This window comes from Rhinoderma darwinii, chromosome 3 (genome assembly GCF_050947455.1).
Source record: "Rhinoderma darwinii isolate aRhiDar2 chromosome 3, aRhiDar2.hap1, whole genome shotgun sequence".
Classification (NCBI taxonomy): Eukaryota; Metazoa; Chordata; class Amphibia; order Anura; family Rhinodermatidae; genus Rhinoderma; species Rhinoderma darwinii.
Window position 1 is genome coordinate 401,291,458 of NC_134689.1, and position 22,922 is coordinate 401,314,379.

General features: G+C 43.8%; 1 protein-coding gene across 1 annotated transcript in view; it reads right to left on the reverse strand.

Moving 5' to 3' along the window:
* Positions 1-22,922, reverse strand: part of IL27RA (interleukin 27 receptor subunit alpha) — a 62,971-nt gene that overhangs the window by 22,412 nt on the left and 17,637 nt on the right. Inside the window, exons 3-4 of the mRNA XM_075855496.1 lie at positions 958-1,075; positions 721-881 (exon numbers count right to left, since the gene is read on the reverse strand). Of these exons, the coding sequence (XP_075711611.1) occupies positions 721-881; positions 958-1,075 (279 nt within the window). The remainder of the gene's footprint in view (positions 1-720; positions 882-957; positions 1,076-22,922) is intronic.

A 22,922-nucleotide genomic window follows, 5' to 3' on the forward strand; every position in this document is an offset into this window, starting at 1 on the left:
TACGCGCGGCAGGGCCCAAGTTTGGGTAACCGCTCAGGGCCTATTCAATCCGCCACTGACCGCAAGGGGAGTAAAGGATAGCAGCGGAGGGGGAGACCGCCAGAAGCGTGGAGGAGAGTTGCTGCGCCGCCCAGAAGCCAGAAGATACCAGGGATCGATAAGTACTTGGCAGAGGGTGCGGGAGGCAGCAGCATTTACAGCAGGCTTCAGAGCTGAAATTTCCCAGCAATTCCTGCATGAACAGAGCATGATCTGGTAATTTTCATTCTGATAAGTGTTGTCTTTACACCAGGCACTGTATAATAATATAATATAGGAAAAAGTAACTGCCTCGTGCATTACAGCATCTCAGCTGTTAAGGGTGTGCCTGTTGACAAGCTTGCTGACTGTTTCCAAACCACCTGCCCACCCACAGAAACTTGTATTTGTCTGGAATATATGATTGATAGGATGGTGGGGATCTTTTCTGCATTCTTGCACTACAATCAGCTTTCCCCCTCACCTGCACTAAGAGCATGGAAATGGGGTTGTCAGAGTATCTCACTTCCAATCTGAAAGTTTCTGCAGGGTCCATGGAAGACCCTGAGATATAACTGTGCAGCACTTTATTGGCAATAGGGTTAAGTCTTACAACCGGGTTCTCGCACCCTTGCTGCAGGGAAAGAGAAAGGCCCCTTCAATACACTATAACACTTCAGGTTTTCTTTACTGTCTACTTACTATTAAATCCGTCATTACTGTAGATGAAATTCAGAGTCTCCTCTTTCCCTCCTCCAGTAACTGTGAGAAGATACTCATGAAACTTCACCAGGTTTATCCGTGGGATTACCAGGCAGTTTTCCCCAAAAGGAACACGGAAGAGGTGAGGAGGTTCATCAAAACTGAAGAAAGCAATGAAAGGATATATTATAATTTCAAAGACATCTTCATGGGTTCTTGTGTTTTCACCAAACTTACTTTGTAAGACTCTGCAGGGATAAAAACTGCTGAGTACGGGCATCACTTCTCCATGAACAATACAGGTTTCCTTCCTTGTCTTGGATTTCACAGCAGACAGAACAATCATGGACGAATCCTGTTTATAATAATAATCTTTATTTATATAGCGCCAACATATTACGCAGCACTTTACAATTTAGAGGGAACATGAAACAAACAATATCAGACATTACATAGTGACAAAGTTCATTTACAATTCAAACCTGAGGAGTGAGGACCCTGCTCGCAAGAGCTTACAATCTATGAGGAAATAAGGGAGACACAAAGTGTAACAGTGTTTGTTCTGTACAATAGTCCGGCCATTTTTATACACATGCGGTGGTAACATAAAGCTGCATGAGCCGGTCACCAGCCAGTGTCAGTGTATGACGGACATGAAGAGAAGGAGTGTGAGGGAATCTTATTCTGATGACTAATCTAAAAGGAGGGCCATGGAAAGGAGTCAGATTAGGGAATGTTATAGGCCTGTCTAAATAGATGTGTTTTCAGGGCACGTTTAAAACTGTGGATATTGGGAATTAATCTGATTGTCTGGGGTAGCGCATTCCAGAGGACGGGTGCAGCACGAGAGAAATCCTGGAGACGGGAGTGGGAGGTTCGGATTATGGAGGATTTTTAATCTAAGGTCGTTGGCAGAACGTAGAGCCCGAGTAGGGTGGTAGACAGAGATGAGGGAGGAGATGTTTAGAGGACAAAATGGATCACGCTATGGGACAGACACTCACATCCATTTATAATATTACTATATACTGCCCCCTATAAAGAAGAATAGAACTACTAAAATACTGCCCCCTATGTACAAGAATAGAACTACTAAAATACTGCTCTCCATATACAAGAATATAACTACTATAATACTGCCAACTATGTACAAGAATATAACTAGTATAATACTGCCCCTATATACAAGAATATAACTAGTATAATACTGCCCCTATATACAAGAATATAACTACTATAATACTGCCCTCTATATATACAAGCATATAACTACTATAATACTGCCACCTATATACAAGAATATAACTACTATAATACTGCTCCTATATACAAGAATATAACTACTAAAATACTACGCCCATATACACAAGAATATAACTACTATAATACTGTCCCTATATACAAGAATATAACTACTATAATACTGCCCCCTATATACAAGAATATAGCTACTATAATACTGCCCCTATATACAAGAATATAACTACTATAACACTGCCTCCTATATACAAGAATATAACTACTGTAATACTGCCCCTATATACAAGACTATAACTACTATAATACTGCCCCTATATACAAGAATATAACTACTATAATACTGCCCCCTATATACAAGATTGTAACTACTATAATACTGCCCCTATGTACAAGAATATAACTACTATAATACTGCCTCCTATGTACAAGAATAGAACTACTATAATACTGCCTCCTATATACAAGAATATAACTACTATAATACTGCCCCCTATATACAAGAATATAACTACGATAATACTGCCCCTATATACAAGATTGTAACTACTATAATACTGCCCCTATGTACAAGAATATAACTACTATAATACTGCCCCCTATGTACAAGAATATAACTACTATAATACTGCCTCCTATATACAAGATTGTAACTACTATAATACTGCCCCTATGTACAAGAATATAACTACTATAATACTGCCCCCTATGTACAAGAATATAACTACTATAATACTGCCTCCTATGTACAAGAATAGAACTACTATAATACTGCCTCCTATATACAAGAATATAACTACTATAATACTGCCCCCTATATACAAGAATATAACTACGATAATACTGCCCCTATATACAAGAATATAACTACTATTATACTGCCCTATATACAAGAATATAACTACTATAATACTGCCCCTATATACAAGAATATAACAACTATAATACTGCCCCTATATACAAGAATATAACTACTATAATACTGCCCTCTATATACAAGAATATAACTACTATTATACTGCCCCTATATACAAGAATATAACTACTATAATACTGCTCCTATATACAAGAATATAACTACTATAATACTGCCCCTATATACAAGAATATAACTACTATAATACTGCCCATATATACAAGATTGTAACTACTATAATACTGCCCCTATATACATGAATATAACTACTATACTACTGCCCCTATATACAAGAATATAACTACTATAATACTGCCCCATATATACAAGAATATAACTACTATAATACTGCCTCCTATATACAAGATTGTAACTACTATAATACTGCCCCCTATGTACAAGAATATAACTACTGTAATACTGCACTTATATACAAGAATATAACTACTATAATACTGCCCCCTATATACAAGAATATAACTACTATAATACTGCCCCTATATACAATAATATAACTACTATAATACTTCCCCCTATATACAAGAATATAACTACTATAATACTGCCCCTATATACAAGAATATAACTACTATAATACTGCCCCCTATGTACAAGAATATAACTACTATAATACTGCCCCCTATGTACAAGAATATAACTACTATAATACTGCACCTATATACAAGAATATAACTACTATAATACTACCCCCTATATACAAGAATATAACTACTATAATACTGCCTCCTATATACAAGAATATAACTACTATAATACTGCACCTATATACAAGAATATAACTACTATAATACTGCCCCTATGTAAAAGAATATAACTACTATACTACTGCCCCCTATATACAAGAATACAACTACCATATTTGTCCGAATATAAGACGCAGTTTTTAGCAAGAGTAACTCTCTCGACCCATGCCGGCACATCATGGAGCGGGGGGGGATGACGTATGGAGCGGGCTCACGCGCTGAGCCCGCTCCATACACTGCAGGTGTCATCTTCTGACACGCTGCTCTTAACGGCCAGGAACAGCAAATTCGCTGTTCCTGGCAGTTTAAAGGTTTGTGCCATAAAACACATGTATCCCCTATCCACAGGAGAGGGGATACATGTGTGATCGATATGGAGAAAGGGAACCGAAATTTACCAGGAGCACTGCATGAGAAGCTGTGGCTTCCGCGTTCTGTGTCCGGCAGCTTCATAGAGATCAATGGGATTCTTCTGCGCATGCGCGAGCTGCTCTCCATTGATCTCTATGGAGCTGCAGAACAGATAAGCCGGACACAGAACCCAGAAGTCCAGGCTTCTCATGTAGCGCTCTGGGTGACTTTCGCTCCCCTGTTCTCCTTATCCTGTGGAAGGGGATACATATGTTTTATGGCAAAGCCCCATAACTAGTTAAATGCCGCGGTCAATAGCAACCACGGCATTTATAGGGGTTTTTCTATGAAGGACATTTATGACAAATCCACAGGATATGTCATAAATGTCAGATAGATGCAGGTCCCACCTCTGGGACCCGCACCTATCTCTAGAACGAGGCCCCCTAAACCCTGTTCTAGCTTTCTGTGCCCTCCCGGCCACTTGGTTACATGGGGAGTTACTGGAACAGCGTAACTCGCTGAGCTACGCTGTTTCCGTAACTCTCATAGAACTGAACAGTAGTTACGGAAACAGCGTTGCTTGCATGCTACGCTGCTTCCGTAACTGCCATTCACTACTATTGAAGTTAGGGAAACAGCGTAGCTCAGCGCATTACGATGTTTCAGTAACTCCACATGCAGTGGCGTAACTACCGCGGTAGCAGCCGTAGCTGCTGCTACGGGGCCCGCGGCTTGAGGGGGCCCGTGCCCCCAGCTGACACGCCCCCCCATATGCCCGGTAGCGCCGCTAGCAGCCGTTATGGCTGCTACAGCTGTAATGCCGCTACTATGGGGCCCGCGCCGCCGAGCCTCCAACAAGTATGGGCCGGGCGACACAGGCCCTCTCATGCCTGTAGGCGTCGCTAGCACCGGAGGGGGACCCGGTGCTAGCGATAGCCAAATATATGCATTAGCACTGAATGGCCGGGTCCGACCATTCAGCGCCTTACAATGATGCTGATAGGCTAGCGGCCAAGACGTCATCGCGCCGCTTCCATGCTTGGAAGGCGCTGATTGATGGGGCAAGTCATTCTGCCCCGCCAATCAGCGTTATTGGACGACACTTGTTAAGCTCCTGCAGACCCGCTCAGAAGAGAGCATGTCTGCATCGCCAGTGAACAGCGTGGGAACGGGATCATGTGAGTATGTCAAGTTTTTAGTTTTTTTTCTCATAAAACTGATTGGCATTATATATAGTGGGGGCTCTATCTACAGGGGGGTCGTCTATATGTGGTCCACTATATACAGGGGGGGTCTATATGTGGGGATGTGGGGCACTAGCTACAGGGGTGGTCTGTATGTGGGGATGTGGGCCACTATATACAGGGGGGTCTATATGGGGATGTGGGCCACTATATACAGGGGGTCTATATGTGGGCCACTATATACAGGGGGGTCTATATGTGAGGATGTGGGCCACTATCTACAGGGGGGTCTATATGTGAGGATGTGGGGCACTATCTACATGGGGGTCTATATGTGGGGCACTATATACAGGGTGGGCTATATGTAGAGCACTATATATAGGGGAGCTATTTTTAGGGCACTTTCTATAGGGGTTGGCTATATGTGGGACACTATACAGGGGGAGCTATATTTGAGACGATCTACAGAGGTGGGCTATATGTGGAGCACTGTCTATAGGGGAAGCTATATGTAGGGCAGCACAGTGGTTAGCACTATTGCCTTGCAGCTCTGGAGTCCATATGTGGGCACTATCTACAGAGGGCTGTATGTGGGACACTTTCTACAGGGGCTTCTATGTAGATCACTATCTACAGGGGACTATGGGGGCACTATCTACAGGGGTGGGTTACCTGTGGGGCACTAGCAACAGGGTGGCTATATGTAGGGCACTGTCTACAGGGGTGAGCTATATGTGGGACACTATACAGGGGGAGCTATATTTGAGACGATCTACAGAGGTGGGCTATATGTGGAGCACTGTCTATAGGGGAAGCTATATGTATGGCAGCACGGTGGCTCAGTGGTTAGCACTATTGCCTTGCAGCTCTGGAGTCCATATGTGGGCACTATCTACAGAGGGCTGTATGTGAGACACTTTCTACAGGTGCTTCTATGTAGGTCACTATCTACAGGGGACTATGGGGGCACTATCTACAGGGGGCACGGTGTGTGCGTGTGGGACACAGATTATGGTATTATTATAATCAGGGACACAATCTATGGTGCTATTATAGTTAGAGGTGCAGTGTATGGTGCTTTATTATATTTAGAGGTGTTGAGAATTTGAACTACGTTAATAGGTACAGAAATGTTTTAATAGTGAGAAGCTGAAGACATCTAAGCGGAAAACTGCAGAAATGGGTCCTGGCCGGTAGAAATCCATCATAGATGTCTGGACCGGAGGGAGAAGAAAAGAACTAGAATCTGAGACGTCACCGGTGAGTCACTTAATGTAAATGTTTATTCTGGCTCTAATCAGTACTGTAGTCACTGTATGATCTGCAGCGAGATGATGGGTGGTATGATTATGATATGATTTATTTTTTGTGAAACAGCATCTCCCAGCATATCCTCACCATTGTTCTGGCCATGCTTGGAGCTGTAGTTTTACGCCGTACAAACCTATACGGCAGGGATTGCACTAAATTGAGCTGTGTTTGTTCTGGTGTTGTATATATGTACTGATCTTTGTTCTGATGCTGTATGTAAGTACTGAGCTTGGTTCTGCTGCTGTATATACGTATGAGATTGGTTTTGGTGCTGTGTATATATGTAATGAGCTTGGTTCTAGTGCTGTATATATGTACTGAGCTTTGTTCTGGTGCTGTATATATGTCAATGCTTTGTTCTAGTGCTGTATTTATGTACTGAGCTTTGTTCTGGTGCTGTATGTATGTACTTAGATTGCTTCTAGTGCTGTATTTATGTACTGATCTTGGTTGTGGTACTGTATTTATGTACTGAGCTTGGTTCTGGTGTTGTATATATGTCAGAGCTTGGTTCTGGATCTGTATATATGTACTGAGCTTTGTTCTGGTGCTGTATATATGTCAGAGCTTTGTTCTAGTACTGTATATATGTTGAATTCCAAAGCTAGTGTAGTAGGTATACGTTTGAATTATTAATAAATATTTTACTGCTTGTCTAAACGTTTAAAAATTGTTTTATTAATGGTATTATAAAAAAGGGCACTAATGCCAAAGATTCTGAGTACAAGCATAAGCAGCACAGATAATAGGTCCTGATAGGAGTATCTGGCATATGGTGGTACAAGATAAACTAAACTTCATAGACCAATGCAACACTGCACAGGAGTAGTGAACTAGACTACTAATCTGTTTGCCAGAGCGATACACATGTAATGCCTTAGTATCAATTAATACATTAGTATCAATACGTATCCCAACAGCACTCCAAAAGGAACTTAAAGCATATATATCAATGGTCTGTTTTGCCAAAGATGTTGTTAAGGATCTGCCAGGCACAGCTTCTGTATCCACGCCCATAGGTAATCAGTCTGCACCTGCTTCTATGTCTGGGAGACTGACTCCATCTTCCACCACTCAGGATGGCAGGCTTAGGAGTCGGAGAGCCTATCATAGCCTGGCCAGATGGAGCTAGCTCCCGCCCTCTGTCTATTTATACCTGCCTTTCCTGTTCCTCCTTGCTTGTGATTCTTCTCTGTTGGTTTCCTGGCCCTGCTGCAGCTTCTTGATCTATTTGACCCTGCTTCATATGGACCCTGGCTTACTGACTACTCTCCTGCTCTGCGTTTGGTACCTCGTACACTCCTGGTTTGACTCGGCTTGTTCACTACTCTCCTGCTCTGCGTTTGGTACCTCGTACACTCCTGGTTTGACTCGGCTCGTTCCCCACTCTTGTTGCTCTCGGTGTTGCCGTGGTCAACTGCCCCTTTCCCCTTGCTTCTGTGTACCCTTGTCTGTTTGTCTGTCATGCACTTATTGAGCGTAGGGACTGTCGCCCAGTTGTACCCCGTCGCCTAGGGCGGGTCGTTGCATGTAGGCAGGGACTGAGTGGCGGGTAGATTAGGGCTCACTTGTCTGTTTCCTTACCCCCGTAACTACATAATCACAAGCCATATACCTAGTCTAACCTGGTCCCTCACACTACTATAGACCCCCTTGAGACCCTGACTCAGCAAATGCAGGGTCTCTCCTTACAGGTTCAGGCCCTGGCTCAGAGGGTCAACCAGCCTGATGCTACCATGGTAGTGCCCCTCACCTCACCTCTTGAACCCCACCTCAAGTTTCCTGACCGGTTCTCAGGGGACCGGAAGACTTTTCTCTCCTTTCGGGAGAGTTGTAAGCTCTATTTTCGCTTAAAGCCCCACTCCTCAGGTTCTGAGAGCCAGCGGGTGGGTATAATTATGTCCCGGCTCCAGGAAGGGCCCCAAGAATGGGCCTTCTCCTTGGCTCCTGACGCCCCTGAACTTTCCTCCGTTGATCTTTTCTTTTCCGCTCTCGGACTCATTTATGACGAGACTGACAGGACTGCCTTTGCCGAGAGTCAGCTGGTGACCTTACGTCAGGGTAAGAGACCTGTTGAGGAGTATTGCTCTGACTTTAGGAAGTGGTGCGTAGCTTCTCGGTGGAATGACCCTGCCTTAAAGAGGCTCTGTCACCAGATTTTGCAACCCCTATCTGCTATTGCAGCAGATAGGCGCTGCAATGTAGATTACAGTAACGTTTTTATTTTTAAAAAACGAGCATTTTTGGCCAAGTTATGACCATTTTTGTATTTATGCAAATGAGGCTTGCAAAAGTACAACTGGGCGTGTTTACAGTAAAAGTAGAACTGGGCGTGTATTATGTGTGTACATCGGGGCGTTTTTACTTCTTTTACTAGCTGGGCGTTAGGAATGGGAGTGTATGATGCTGACGAATCAGCATCATCCACTTCTGTTCGTTAACACCCAGCTTCTGGCAGTGCAGACACACAGCGTGTTCTCGAGAGATCACGCTGTGACGTCACTCACTTCCTGCCCCAGGTCCTGCATCGTGTCGGCCACATCGGCACCAGAGGCTACAGTTGATTCTGCAGCAGCATCAGCGTTTGCAGGTAAGTAGCTACATCGACTTACCTGCAAACGCCGATGCTGCTGCAGAATCAACTGTAGCCTCTGGTGCCGATGTGGCCGACACGATGCAGGACCTGTGAGTGACGACACAGCATGATCTCTCGAGAACACGCTGTGTGTCTGCACTGCCAGAAGCTCGGCGTTCTGAAGAGAAGTGGATGATACTTCTCGTCAGAACGCCCAGCTAGTAAAAGTAGTAAAAACGCCCCGATGTACGCACATAATACACGCCCAGTTGGACTTTTACTTTAAACACGCCCAGTTGGACTTTAGCAAGCCTCATTTGCATAAATACAAAAATGGTCATAACTTGGCCAAAAATGCTCGTTTTTTAAAAATAAAAACGTTACTCTTATCTACATTGCAGCGCCGATCTGCTACAATAGCAGATAGGGGTTGCAAAATCTGGTGACAGAGCCTCTTGGGTGCCAGTTTAGGTTGGGTCTGTCGAACGCCCTGAAAGACCTGCTAGTTAGCTATCCCTCTTCTGACTCCCTAGACCAGGTTATGGCTTTAGCGGTACGACTTGACCGACGTCTCAGGGAACGACAACGTGAACGTTTTTGTGTTTTCTCCTCTGACTCCCCCATGATGCCTCCCGAGGTTCCGTTGCTTCGTTCTTCCACGGAAGACTCGGAGGTACCTATGCAACTCGGAGCCTCCGTGTCCCCCCAACAACGTAGAGAGTTCTGCAGGAAGAATGGTCTCTGCTTCTATTGTGGGGATGACAAGCATCAAGTGAACACCTGTCCTAGGCGTAAGAATAAGCAGCCGGAAAACTTCCGCGCCTAAGTGATCATCGGGGAGGTCACTTGGGCGCACAGGTATTTCCCGTAAATATGAAACGTAATAAAATCTTGCTTCCCTTTCAGGTCTCTTTTGGTGGTAGGTCTGCTACCGGCAGTGCCTTCGTGGATTCAGGGTCGTCTGCTAATATCATGTCTGTGGAATTTGCTATGTCTCTAGCTATGCCTTTGATTGATTTGCCTAAACCTGTCACGGTAGTGGGTATCGACTCCACTCCTCTTGCTAATGGTTATTTTACACAGCATACCCCTGTTTTTGAGCTCCTTGTTGGCTCCATGCATTTGGAGCAGTGCTCTGTACTGTTGATGCAGGGATTATCGTCCAATTTGGTTTTAGGCCTTCCCTGGTTGCAGTTGCATAATCCCACGTTTGACTGGAATACTGGGGATCTTACCAAATGGGGTAATGAATGCTTGACGTCATGTTTTTCTGTTAATTCTATTTCTCCCACTGAGGAGGTGAACACGCTACCTGAGTTTGTTCAGGACTTCGCTGATGTTTTCTCTAAGGAGGCCTCCGAAGTGTTACCTCCTCATAGAGAATACGATTGCGCTATCGATTTGGTACCAGGAGCTAAGCTCCCTAAGGGTAGGATATTTAATCTCTCTTGTCCCGAACGTGAAGCCATGAGAGAGTATATCCAGGAATGCCTGGCCAAGGGTTACATTCGGCCCTCTACTTCTCCGGTAGGTGCTGGCTTCTTCTTCGTAGGGAAGAAGGATGGTGGTCTTAGGCTATGCATTGACTACCGTAACTTGAATAAGGTCACTGTAAGGAACCAGTATCCCCTTCCTTTGATTCCTGATCTCTTTCGAATACCTCGTCATGCCCTTTGGGTTGTGTAATGCTCCCGCGGTTTTCCAGAATTTCATAAATGAGATTTTAAGAGATTACCTGGGGGTATTTCTTGTAGTGTACCTTGATGACATACTTGTGTTTTCCAAGGACTGGTCCTCCCACATTGAGCATGTCAGGAAGGTGCTCCAGGTCCTTCGGGAAAACAAACTGTTTGCGAAGACCGAAAAATGTGTGTTTGGGGTGCAGGAGATACCATTTTTGGGTCAAATCCTCACTCCTCATGAATTCCGCATGGACCCTGCCAAGGTCCAGGCTGTGGCGGAATGGGTCCAACCTGCCTCCCTGAAGGCGTTACAGTGTTTTTTGGGGTTCGCTAATTATTACAGGAGATTTATTGCTAACTTGTCGGTCATCGCTAAGCCTCTTACGGACCTCACTCGCAAGGGTGCTGATCTCCTCCGCTGGCCTCCTGAGGCTGTCCAGGCTTTTGAGGTCCTTAAGAAGTGCTTTATCTCGGCCCCGGTGTTGCTTCAGCCCAACCAAATGGAGTCATTTATCGTGGAGGTTGACGCGTCCGAGGTGGGAGTGGGGGCTGTCTTGTCCCAGGGTACCAGGTCCCTCACCCATCTCCGTCCCTGTGCCTACTTCTCCAGGAAGTTTTCGCCCACTGAGAGTAACTATGATATTGGCAACCGCGAACTCTTAGCCATTAAATGGGCATTTGAAGAGTGGCGCCACTTCCTGGAGGGGGCTAGGCACCAGGTAACGGTCCTTACCGACCACAAGAATCTGGTTTTCCTAGAATCTGCCCGGAGGCTAAACCCGAGACAAGCTCGATGGGCGTTATTTTTTACCAGATTCAACTTTTTGGTTACCTATAGGGCTGGGTCTAAAAATATTAAGGCTGATGCACTGTCACGTAGCTTCATGGCCAGCCCTCCTTTGGAGGAAGATCCTGCTTGTATTTTGCCTCCAGGTATAATCATTTCCTCTATTGATTCTGATTTAGTTTCTGAAATTGCTGCTGATCAAGGTTCCGCTCCCGGGAACCTTCCTGAGAACAAGCTGTTTTTTCCCCTGCAATTCCGGCTAAGGGTACTTAGGGAAAATCATGACCCTGCTTCATATGGACCCTGGTTTACTGACTACTCTCCTGCTCTGCGTTTGGTACCTCGTACACTCCTGGTTTGACTCGGCTCGTTCACTACTCTTCTTGCTCTCGGTGTTGCCGTGGGCAACTGCCCCTTTTCCCTTGCTTCAGTGTACCCTTGTCTGTTTGTCTGTCATGCACTTATTGAGCGTAGGGACTGGCGCCCAGTTGTACCCCGTCGTCTAGGGCGGGTCGTTGCAAGTAGGCAGGGACTGAGTGGCGGGTAGATTAGGGCTCACTTGTCTGTTTCCTTACCCCCGTTATTACAGATGTGCAATATTATTACCCAATTATTACTGTAGTTATTAAGTAGTTCACTACTCCTGTGCAGTGTTGCATTGGTCTATGAAGTTTAGTTTATCTTGAACCACCATATGCCAGGCACTCCTATCAGGACCTATTATCTGTGCTGCTTATGCTTGTACTCAGAATCTTTGGCACGTGCCCTTTTTTATAATACCATTAATAAAACAATTTTTAAACGTTTAGACAAGCAGTAAAATATTTACTGTATATATGTACTGAGCTTTGTTCTGGTGTTGTATATATGTACTGAGCTTTGTTCTGGTGCTGTATTTATGTACTGAGCTTTGTTCTGGTGTTGTATATATGTACTGAGCTTTGTTCTGGTGTTGTATTTATGTACTGAGCTTGGTTGTGGTACTGTATATATGTCAGAGCTTGGTTCTGGATCTGTAATTATATAGGATATATTTATAATAACAAAAATGCAGAGCAGAAGGAATTGTTCTCAATTCACTGTATATTTAATGGGAACCTGTCTGGTAGGTTTAACCCCTTGAACCGCCACCATGCGGTAATACATGACCTGACAATATTTCCAAACATTCCCCTGTATGTTCTTTTCAGATGCACCAAAATCCTTAAAATCCACTTTTAAAACGTTGCACACTATATGCTAATTACTCATTAGAGGGTCATGGGGCGGTGCCGCTATCCTGAAGAGTCACGTAGTCCTGCCTCCAAACTAACCTTCCCATGTTTGAGTGACATCTCCCTGGCTGATACACCTTTCTCAGATGCGCCATTGCCTTGTGGCACTATACACAAGGGGGGGGGGGGCTGTGTGGCACTATACACAAGGGGGGGCTGTGTGGCACTATACACAAGGGGGAGCTGTGTGGCACTATACACAAGGGGGAGCTGTGTGGCACTATACACATGGGGAACTGTATGGCACTATTTACTGGGGGGAGGGCTGTGGCTCTATCTACAGGGGGCTGAGTGTGGCGCAATCTACAGGGGTCTGTGTGTGTCACTTTCTACTAAGGGGGTGCTGTGCTGCACTTTATACTAAGGGGGGGCTATGTGGCACTATATACAAGGGAGGGGGGCTGTGTGTACTATATACAGTGGGAGCTGTATAGCGCTATATACAGTGGGGGCTTTATGGCGATATCTACAGGGGGACTGTATGCCACTGTCTACAGGGGGGCCGTATGGCACTATCTACAAGGGGGAGGTGGGGGCGCTATCTACAAATGGGGTGTGACACTGTCTATAGGTGGGGCTATATAGCACTGTCTACAACGGGGCTGTATCGCACATTCTACAGGGGGCACTATTTATCAGGGGGGCTGCTTGTGGCACCCGGGGGTGGCCCCAGTCAAGAGTTTGCTATGGGGCCCAGTCTTTCCTAGTTACCCCCCTGTCCACATGTAACCAAGTAGCCGCTGGTTCAAGACCCCTAGGGGAACTAATAAAATGTGTAAAAAGAAAAAAAACCTTAGATAAATTTTCAGGAGTGTAAAAAAAATAAAATATTAAAAGTTCAAAAAGTTTTGGCTCTCAGAATGTGGTGAAGAATAAATAATTTTTTAACAAATAATTTTTTTCCTATTCTCTGTTGTCTAAAACCTGGTTGCGTCTTATGGTCAGGTGCGTCTTATAGTCCGTAAAAATCCGGTACTATAATACTGCCCCTATATACAAGAATACAGGGGTGTGTTTCGGAGGCGGCCAAAGGTGCTTCAACTAGGTCCTGAGTAAAGGGTCTGAATACTTATGTCAATGCAATATTCTAGTTTTTCCTTTTTAATAAATTAGCGATGATTACTGTCATTCTGTTTTCACTTTGTCATATGGGGTTCAATACAGAGTGATGAGGAAAAACGTGAAGTTTTTTTATTTTAGCACCGGGCCTCATCATAACATAATGTGAAAAAAGTGAAAGGGAATGAAGACTTTCCGAATGCATTGTAGAAGTATTATATGAGCTTTTAGTGGTGTACATTTACTGTACATCTTTGTATCATGTGTATTTGATTCTTGCCGCACTCTGGTTACAGGTTACTCTGGTCCTTTGATGTGTCACACTTTCCAGGGAAATTATCATATCACAAAATATACTAGAAATTGACATCACGCCAGCCCCCCCCTCCCAATTGTAAAATTCTGTGAATATTTTCGAACTCTGCTCAATGTCACTTTCAGTAACTCCCATCCCATCTGAAAGGGCAGTGTACAGTCATCTCTCACTTCTGAATCTGTCTACAAATAGTTACCTAGCGTGACAATCGCCGACCGCCTAACCACAAATGAGGATTCAAGCTGAATTAAGTTTCTAGACCGTGTATAACACCTTGCCGAAAACAACCGTACATTTTTGTTTTGGACAGAAAAGACAAAAATATTTAAAATATTTATAAATTCGTCAGTACTCAGAAAATGGCGCAGTATTGTAATAGCGGTCATTCAGGTCTTGAACACCGTATTTGTATGTTCCTCTTATCATACACCGAACATACAAGGTAGGCAGCACATGTTTATACAAAGCTGGGCAGAAATTATAGTGTTAAAATACGAAACTTCGAATTTCCTATTAAAGTCATCCAGATGGCAGAACTGGGGGACGTTCAAGTTGCCATGGGGTAGTCCTGGGTGAGGATGTACAGCTAGATGGATACAGTCCGATGCAGCCCATTTTGGACTTTGGCGCAGGAAAACCTGAGGTAACTTCCACGGAGTAGTCCCCAATAGCAATTGCCCATGGTATACAGAGACAAAGTACAGAATCATTAGGCAAGAGCATGGTGTTTCAAATCCGAGGTCAGGGTAAGCAAAGTTTTATCAGAATGGGTACACAAGGGGTATACCGACCTTCATCGTTACGCCACTGTACACAAATACGGGTCAGGGCAGGCAGAGTCCTATGAGTATGATGTAAGATGAGGGAATCACATTCTGTAGAGATTAGGGCCATTGTACTGTCTTATTGTATTAATTGTGTACTGGGCCTTTAAATGCTATTATTCGGACGCAATGCATATGTAAGATAGAGTTTTGCTAGAGTTTTCTCCCCACTATAGGTAGCACCAGGGACGTCCCTAGCACCGGGCCTTCAGAGCCCAAGCCCCGGATCTTTGGCCTGGTGCCCCGGATTTTTGGCACGGTGCCCCGGATCCCCGGCGACTGCCACATTCGAGTCGCAATTGCGACCAGGTTGCAGCGATTGCAATTGCAACCAGGCAGTGGCCGTCCGCACTACATCTATAAAAGTTCTTATAGTAGCTGGGGCCTACGTAATAAAATACATGGGCCCCTGTTACTATAGTAACGACACAGACTTACCCATCTTCCTTCCCGAACGCAGCGGAAGTCCTGACGTTTTCTCGTGTCATGACGTCACGACGCTGTGTGCCGTGGATGATGTCACAGCGCTAAATGTGTCTGGACATCCGCTGCACCCAGAGCTGAAGAGGAGGGTAAGTGTAACCAGTATAGTAGCTATAGGGGTCGCAACTGCGACCGGGCCCCTAAGCTTGGGGGGCCCGCAGGGTCCCCATTCCCAGACAGCACTGACCGCTCTGGTCCAGCTTCCAACTGAATGTGTCCGCAGGACGCACATTCTGTTGCGTTTAATGCTAGAACCTTGCTCCAGCATTCACTGTGCTGTGAGCGGCTCGGCGCAGGCATGCGCGATGTAGTGACGTCATCGCGCCTGTCTGTGCAGAGTCACTCACAGCACAGTCTGTATAGAGAGCTAGCTAGGCGGTTAGAGGTGGAACGTGAAAGAGACGTTCGGTATAGCAACAGTGAAAAGTGAGCCTTCAGTGTCCAGCCGCATGAAAACGACTCCTGTATAGCGGGTTCTCATACAATATGTCTATAGGGGCCTTCTTAGTCAGCGGCTAGCCACCACTGACTACAAAAGGGGCGATAGGCCCGTAATATGCAGATGCAGTCACCATCCTGCCACCTACAAGGCCCACGCAGACTTCCCCTTGCATCAAGGAAGGCGTGCCCTTGGCCAATGCTCTGCCGGAAACACAGCTGACTTGTTGTTTTATCTTGCCAGCCTGCTCCACCTGTACATAGTTGCAATTAAGTGATTTACTTGCTCACACCGGGAAGAATGTACGGTATATAGTATTTGTGGCTGAGTGTACCATCAGCAACGGCATATCAACTGTACATATTGTAAAGCTGAAAGTAAAGGTTAAAGTGGTTACGCTAACTTCCTGCCTCATTTCATCGTTTTCTTTGGGGGCTCCACCATTACACCATAACCACCCCCACCTTACAATTACACGGAAAACAGGTCAGGGCAGGCAGAATGTTATCAGTACAGGTACACAGATACTGGTCTGGGCAGGCAGAGTGCTATCAGTACAGGTACACAGATACTGGTCTGGGCAGGCAGAGTGCTATCAGTACAGGTACACAGATACTGGTCAGGGCAGGCAGAATGTTATCAGTACAGGTACACAGATACTGGTCTGGGCAGGCAGAGTGCTATCAGTACAGGTACACAGATACTGGTCTGGGCAGGCAGAGTGCTATCAGTACAGGTACACAGATACTGGTCTGGGCAGGCAGAGTGCTATCAGTACAGGTACACAGATACTGGTCTGGGCAGGCAGAGTGCTATCAGTACAGGTACACAGATACAGTCAGGGCAGGCAGAGTGTTATCAGTACAGGTACACAGATACTGGTCTGGGCAGGCAGAGTGCTATCAGTACAGGTACACAGATACTGGTCTGGGCAGGCAGAGTGCTATCAGTACAGGTACACAGATACTGGTCTGGGCAGGCAGAGTGTTATCAGTACAGGTACACAGATACTGGTCTGGGCAGGCAGAGTGCTATCAGTACAGGTACACAGATACTGGTCTGGGCAGGCAGAGTGCTATCAGTACAGGTACACAGATACAGTCAGGGCAGGCCGAGTGTTATCAGTACAGGTACACAGATACTGGTCTGGGCAGGCAGAGTGCTATCAGTACAGGTACACAGATACTGGTCTGGGCAGGCAGAGTGCTATAAGTACAGGTACACAGATACAGTCAGGGCAGGCAGAGTGCTATCAGTACAGGTACACAGATACTGGTCTGGGCAGGCAGAGTGTTATCAGTACAGGTACACAGATACAGTCAGGGCAGGCAGAGTGCTATCAGTACAGGCACACAGATACTGGTCTGGGCAGGCAGAGTGCTATCAGTACAGGTACACAGATACTGGTCTGGGCAGGCAGAGTGCTATCAGTACAGGTACACAGATACTGGTCTGGGCAGGCAGAGTGCTATCAGTACAGGTACACAGATACTGGTCTGGGCAGCCAGAGTGCTATCAGTACAGGTACACAAATACTGGTCTGGGCAGGCAGAGTGTTATCAGTACAGGTACACAGATACTGGTCTGGGCAGGCAGAGTGCTATCAGTACAGGTACACAGATACAGTATGGGCAGGCAGAGTGCTATCAGTACAGGTACACAGATACAGTCAGGGCAGGCAGAGTGTTATCAGTACAGGTACACAGATACAGTCAGGGCAGGCAGAGTGCTATCAGTACAGGTACACAGATACAGTCAGGGCAGGCAGAGTGCTATCAGTACAGGTACACAGATACTGGTCTGGGCAGGCAGAGTGTTATCAGTACAGGTACACAGATACAGTCAGGGCAGGCAGAGTGCTATCAGTACAGGTACACAGATACTGGTCTGGGCAGGCAGAGTGCTATCAGTACAGGTACACAGATACTGGTCTGGGCAGGCAGAGTGCTATCAGTACAGGTACACAGATACAGTCAGGGCAGGCAGAGTGTTATCAGTACAGGTACACAGATACAGTCAGGGCAGGCAGAGTGCTATCAGTACAGGTACACAGATACGGGTCAGGGCAGGCAGACTGCTATCAGTACAGGTACACAGATACGGGTCAGGGCAGGCAGAGTGCTATCAGTACAGGTACACAGATACAGTCAGGGCAGGCAGAGTGCTATCAGTACAGGTACACAGATACTGGTCAGGGCAGGCAGAGTACTATCAGTACAGGTACACAGATACAGTCAGGGCAGGCAGAGGGCTATCAGTACAGGTACACAGACACTGTTCAGTACCAAAGAGTTCTATCAGATCAATATGGGTACACAGATAAGGGTTAGAGCAGACAGTCTTTTATAAATATGGGTACGCAGATACAGGCTAGAGTAGGCAGAGCTGAATCAGTACGGGTACACAGTTACTGATAAAGGTAGGCAGCGATCCGTAAATGAAGTAGATAAACGGCCCGGGTCAAATCCAACTTCACGAAACGATAATCACAATTTCACACTAATGGACGTGGTTGCTCAGGCAAGATGACGGTACAGTAGTCAGGTTTGAATAAGCAGACATCATCCATTGTCTGAGCAAAAAACATTTGGCATATCCTGCCCCTTTAAGAGAGTGAGTTCAGTGCGTGTCCATATAACTGACAGGAAGAGCATGAGTGGCCGCAGACTATTGGCGTCAGTGGCAAGGAATGAAGAGGTTATGGCGGCCAAGTAAGCATTCGCGTCTTGTTACAAATGCTATTCGCGCATAACTAGGAGTAATTCCGTCTCCCATGATGATATGATCAATTGTGCATGTACTTGCCCATTAATTAAACTTAAAAAATAAAAACAAAAATACTTCCTGACTGAGGTTTCTTATGTCAATGGCGGATGTAAATCTGTAGCCTACAATAAATCAGTCATATTACATGGTCCACAACCCCCTCCAGACCCCCTACCCACAACTGGAAAATTCCTTGCATTAATATATTAGGGGATAAATGTTAGATCGGTGAAGATCTAGTCGTGGGGTCCTCGACCGATTTCTAATTCTTGGCTGTTTCCCTCAGTGCCATAGACTTTGAAGGAAGCTGTAGGGCGCACGCTAGACCGCCACTCAATTTAAACGCCTCATTGCAAAGTTTGTGCAACTGGTGGGGACCGAGTTTCTAGCAGGATCCAGCGGTTGGATCCTCACTGGTCTAACATTTATTCCCTATTCAGTGGATAGGTAATGAATGTTTTTGGCTGGAATATCCCTTCAGTATCTGTAACCCTGTATATTAAAGGTATTGTCCTATTAGGCCATGTTAGGGCATATGGACATCAAACGGGGGGATACCAGGTATGGGACTGCACCCTATTAGCTACGGTGGACAGTCTCGTGTTCTTGTAGGAGAATAAACCATTGCATGCCGTAGTTTTTCAGCATCTCCCCATATGAATTAGACTTTTAGATCCCCATCTAACTGCCATCTAAGAATCACGAGTAGTCCTCCTCATTATAGTGTCAGTGGTCACTCCAATAACTCCAAAATGATATCCTAAGGTTCCCAGAACCTACAAAAAGGTGGGTTGGCCTCCAAATCCATCTTAGTCAAATATACATAACAACATAACCCTCAACATCCAATGTCATGCAGAATTATTGCAATATTTGAGGAAGGGGTGAGGGCGGAAGCAGGGGAATCATTTTAGTCAAAAACACTAAAAGTCTATAATGCTCTACCAGAATAAAGTAATTATATTCTTGTACAAGGGGGCAGTTTTATAGTAGTTATATTCTTGTACATAGGGGGCAGTATTATAGTAGTTATATTCTTGTATATAGGAGCAGTATTATAGTAGTTATATTCTTGTATATAGGAGGCAGTATTATAGTAGTTATATACTTGTATATAGGGGCAGTACTATAGTAGTTATATTCTTGTATATAGGGGGAAGTATTATAGTAGTTATATTCTTGTATATAGGGGCAGTATTATAGTAGTTATATTCTTGTATATAGGGGGCAGTATTATAGTAGTTATATTCTTGTACATAGGAGGCAGTATTATAGTAGTTATATTCTTGTATATAGGGGCAGTATTATAGTACTTATATTCTTGTATATAGGAGGCAGTGCTATAGTAGTTATATTCTTGTACATAGGGGGCAGTATTATAGTAGTTATATTCTTGTATATAGGGGGCAGTATTATAGTAGTTATATTCTTGTACAAGGGGGCAGTTTTATAGTAGTTATATTCTTGTACATAGGGGGCAGTATTATAGTAGTTATATTCTTGTATATAGGGGGCAGTATTATAGTAGTTATATTCTTGTACATAGGAGCAGTATTATAGTAGTTATATTCTTGTATATAGGGGGCAGTATTATAGTTGTTATATTCGTGTACATAGGAGGCCGTATTATAGTAGTTATATTCTTGTATATAGGGGGCAGTATTATAGTAGTTATATTCTTGTATATAGGAGGCAGTATTATAGTAATTATATTCTTGTACATAGGAGCAGTATTATAGTAGTTATATTCTTGTACATAGGGGGCAGTATTATAGTAGTTATATTCTTGTATATAGGGGGAAGTATTATAGTACTTATATTCTTGTATATAGGAGGCAGTGCTATAGTAGTTATATTCTTGTACATAGGGGCAGTATTATAGTAGTTATATTCTTGTACAAGGGGGCAGTTTTATAGTAGTTATATTCTTGTACATAGGGGGCAGTATTATAGTAGTTATATTCTTGTATATAGGGGGCAGTATTATAGTAGTTATATTCTTGTACATAGGAGGCCGTATTATAGTAGTTATATTCTTGTATATAGGGGGCAGTATTATAGTAGTTATATTCTTGTATATAGGGGGAAGTATTATAGTACTTATATTCTTGTATATAGGAGGCAGTGCTATAATAGTTATATTCTTGTACATAGGGGCAGTATTATAGTAGTTATATTCTTGTGTATAGGGGGCAGTATTATAGTAGTTATATTCTTGTACATAGGGGCAGTATTATAGTAGTTATTTTCTTGTATATAGGGGGCAGTATTATAGTAGTTATATTCTTGTATATAGGGGGCAGTATTATAGTAGTTATATTCTTGTACATAGGACCAGTATTATAGTAGTTATATTCTTGTATATAGGGGGCAGTATTATAGTTGTTATATTCGTGTACATAGGAGGCCGTATTATAGTAGTTATATTCTTGTATATAGGGGGCAGTATTATAGTAGTTATATTCTTGTATATAGGAGGCAGTATTATAGTAATTATATTCTTGTACATAGGAGCAGTATTATAGTAGTTATATTCTTGTACATAGGGGGCAGTATTATAGTAGTTATATTCTTGTACATGGGGAGCAGTATTATATTAGTTATATTCTTGTATATAGGGGGCAGTAGTATAGTAGTTATATTCTTGTACATAGGGGGCAGTATTATAGTAGTTATATTCTTGTTTATAGGGGCAGTATTATAGTAGTTATATTCTTGTGTAAAGCGGCAGTATTATAGTAGTTATATTCTTGTACATAGGAGCAGTATTATAGTAGTTATATTCTTGTACATGGGGAGCAGTATTATAGTAGTTATATTCTTGTATATAGGGGCAGTATTATAGTAGTTATATTCTTGTATATAGGAGAAGTATTATAGTAGTTATATTCTTGTACATAGGAGCAGTATTATAGTAGTTATATTCTTGTACATAGGGGGCAGTATTATAGTAGTTATATTCTTGTACAAGGGGGCAGTTTTATAGTACTTATATTCTTGTATATAGGAGGCAGTGCTATAGTAGTTATATTCTTGTACATAGGGGCAGTATTATAGTAGTTATATTCTTGTACAAGGGGGCAGTTTTATAGTAGTTATATTCTTGTGTATAGCGGCAGTATTATAGTAGTTATATTCTTGTACATAAGGGGCAGTATTATAGTAGTTATATTCTTGTATATAGGAGCAGTATTATAGTAGTTATATTCTTTTACATGGGGAGCAGTATTATAGTAGTTATATTCTTGTATATAGGGGCAGTATTATAGTAGTTATATTCTTGTATATAGGAGAAGTATTATAGTAGTTATATTCTTGTACATAGGAGCAGTATTATAGTAGTTATATTCTTGTACATAGGGGGCAGTATTATAGTAGTTATATTCTTGTACAAGGGGGCAGTTTTATAGTACTTATATTCTTGTATATAGGAGGCAGTGCTATAGTGCTAAACTCTCCCCTCTCCAATCTATCCTCAATGCAGCAGCCAGGCTCATCTTTATGACCAACCGCTACACCAACGCCTCTAATCTGTGCCAGTCACTGCACTGGTTGCCCATCCCCTTCCGAATAAAATTCAAACTTATTACTCTCACCCACAAAGCTCTCCACAGTGCTGCACCTCCTTACATCTCCTCCCTCATCTCTGTCTACCACCCTACTCGGGCTCTACGTTCTGCCAACGACCTTAGATTAAAAATCCTCCATAAACCGAACCTCCCACTCCCGTCTCCAGGATTTCTCTCATGCTGCACCCGTCCTCTGGAATGTGCTACCCCAGACAATCAGATTAATTCCCAATATCCACAGTTTTAAACGTGCCCTGAAAACACATCTATTTAGACAGGCCTATAACATTCCCTAATCTGACTCCTTTCCATGGCCCTCCATTTAGATTAGTCATCAGAATAAGATTCCCTCACACTCCTTCTCTTCATGTCCGTCATACACAGATACTGGCTGGTGACCGGCTCATGCAGCTTTATGTTACCACCGCATGTGTATAAAAATGGCCGGACCATTGTACAGAACAAACACTATTACACTTTGTGTCTCCCTTATGTCCTCATAGATTGTAAGCTCTTGCGAGCAGGGTCCTTACTCCCCAGGTTTGAATTGTAAATGAACTTTGTCACTATGTAATGTCTGATATTGTTTGTTTCATGTTCCCTCTAAATTGTAAAGTGCTGCGTAATATGTTGGCGCTATAT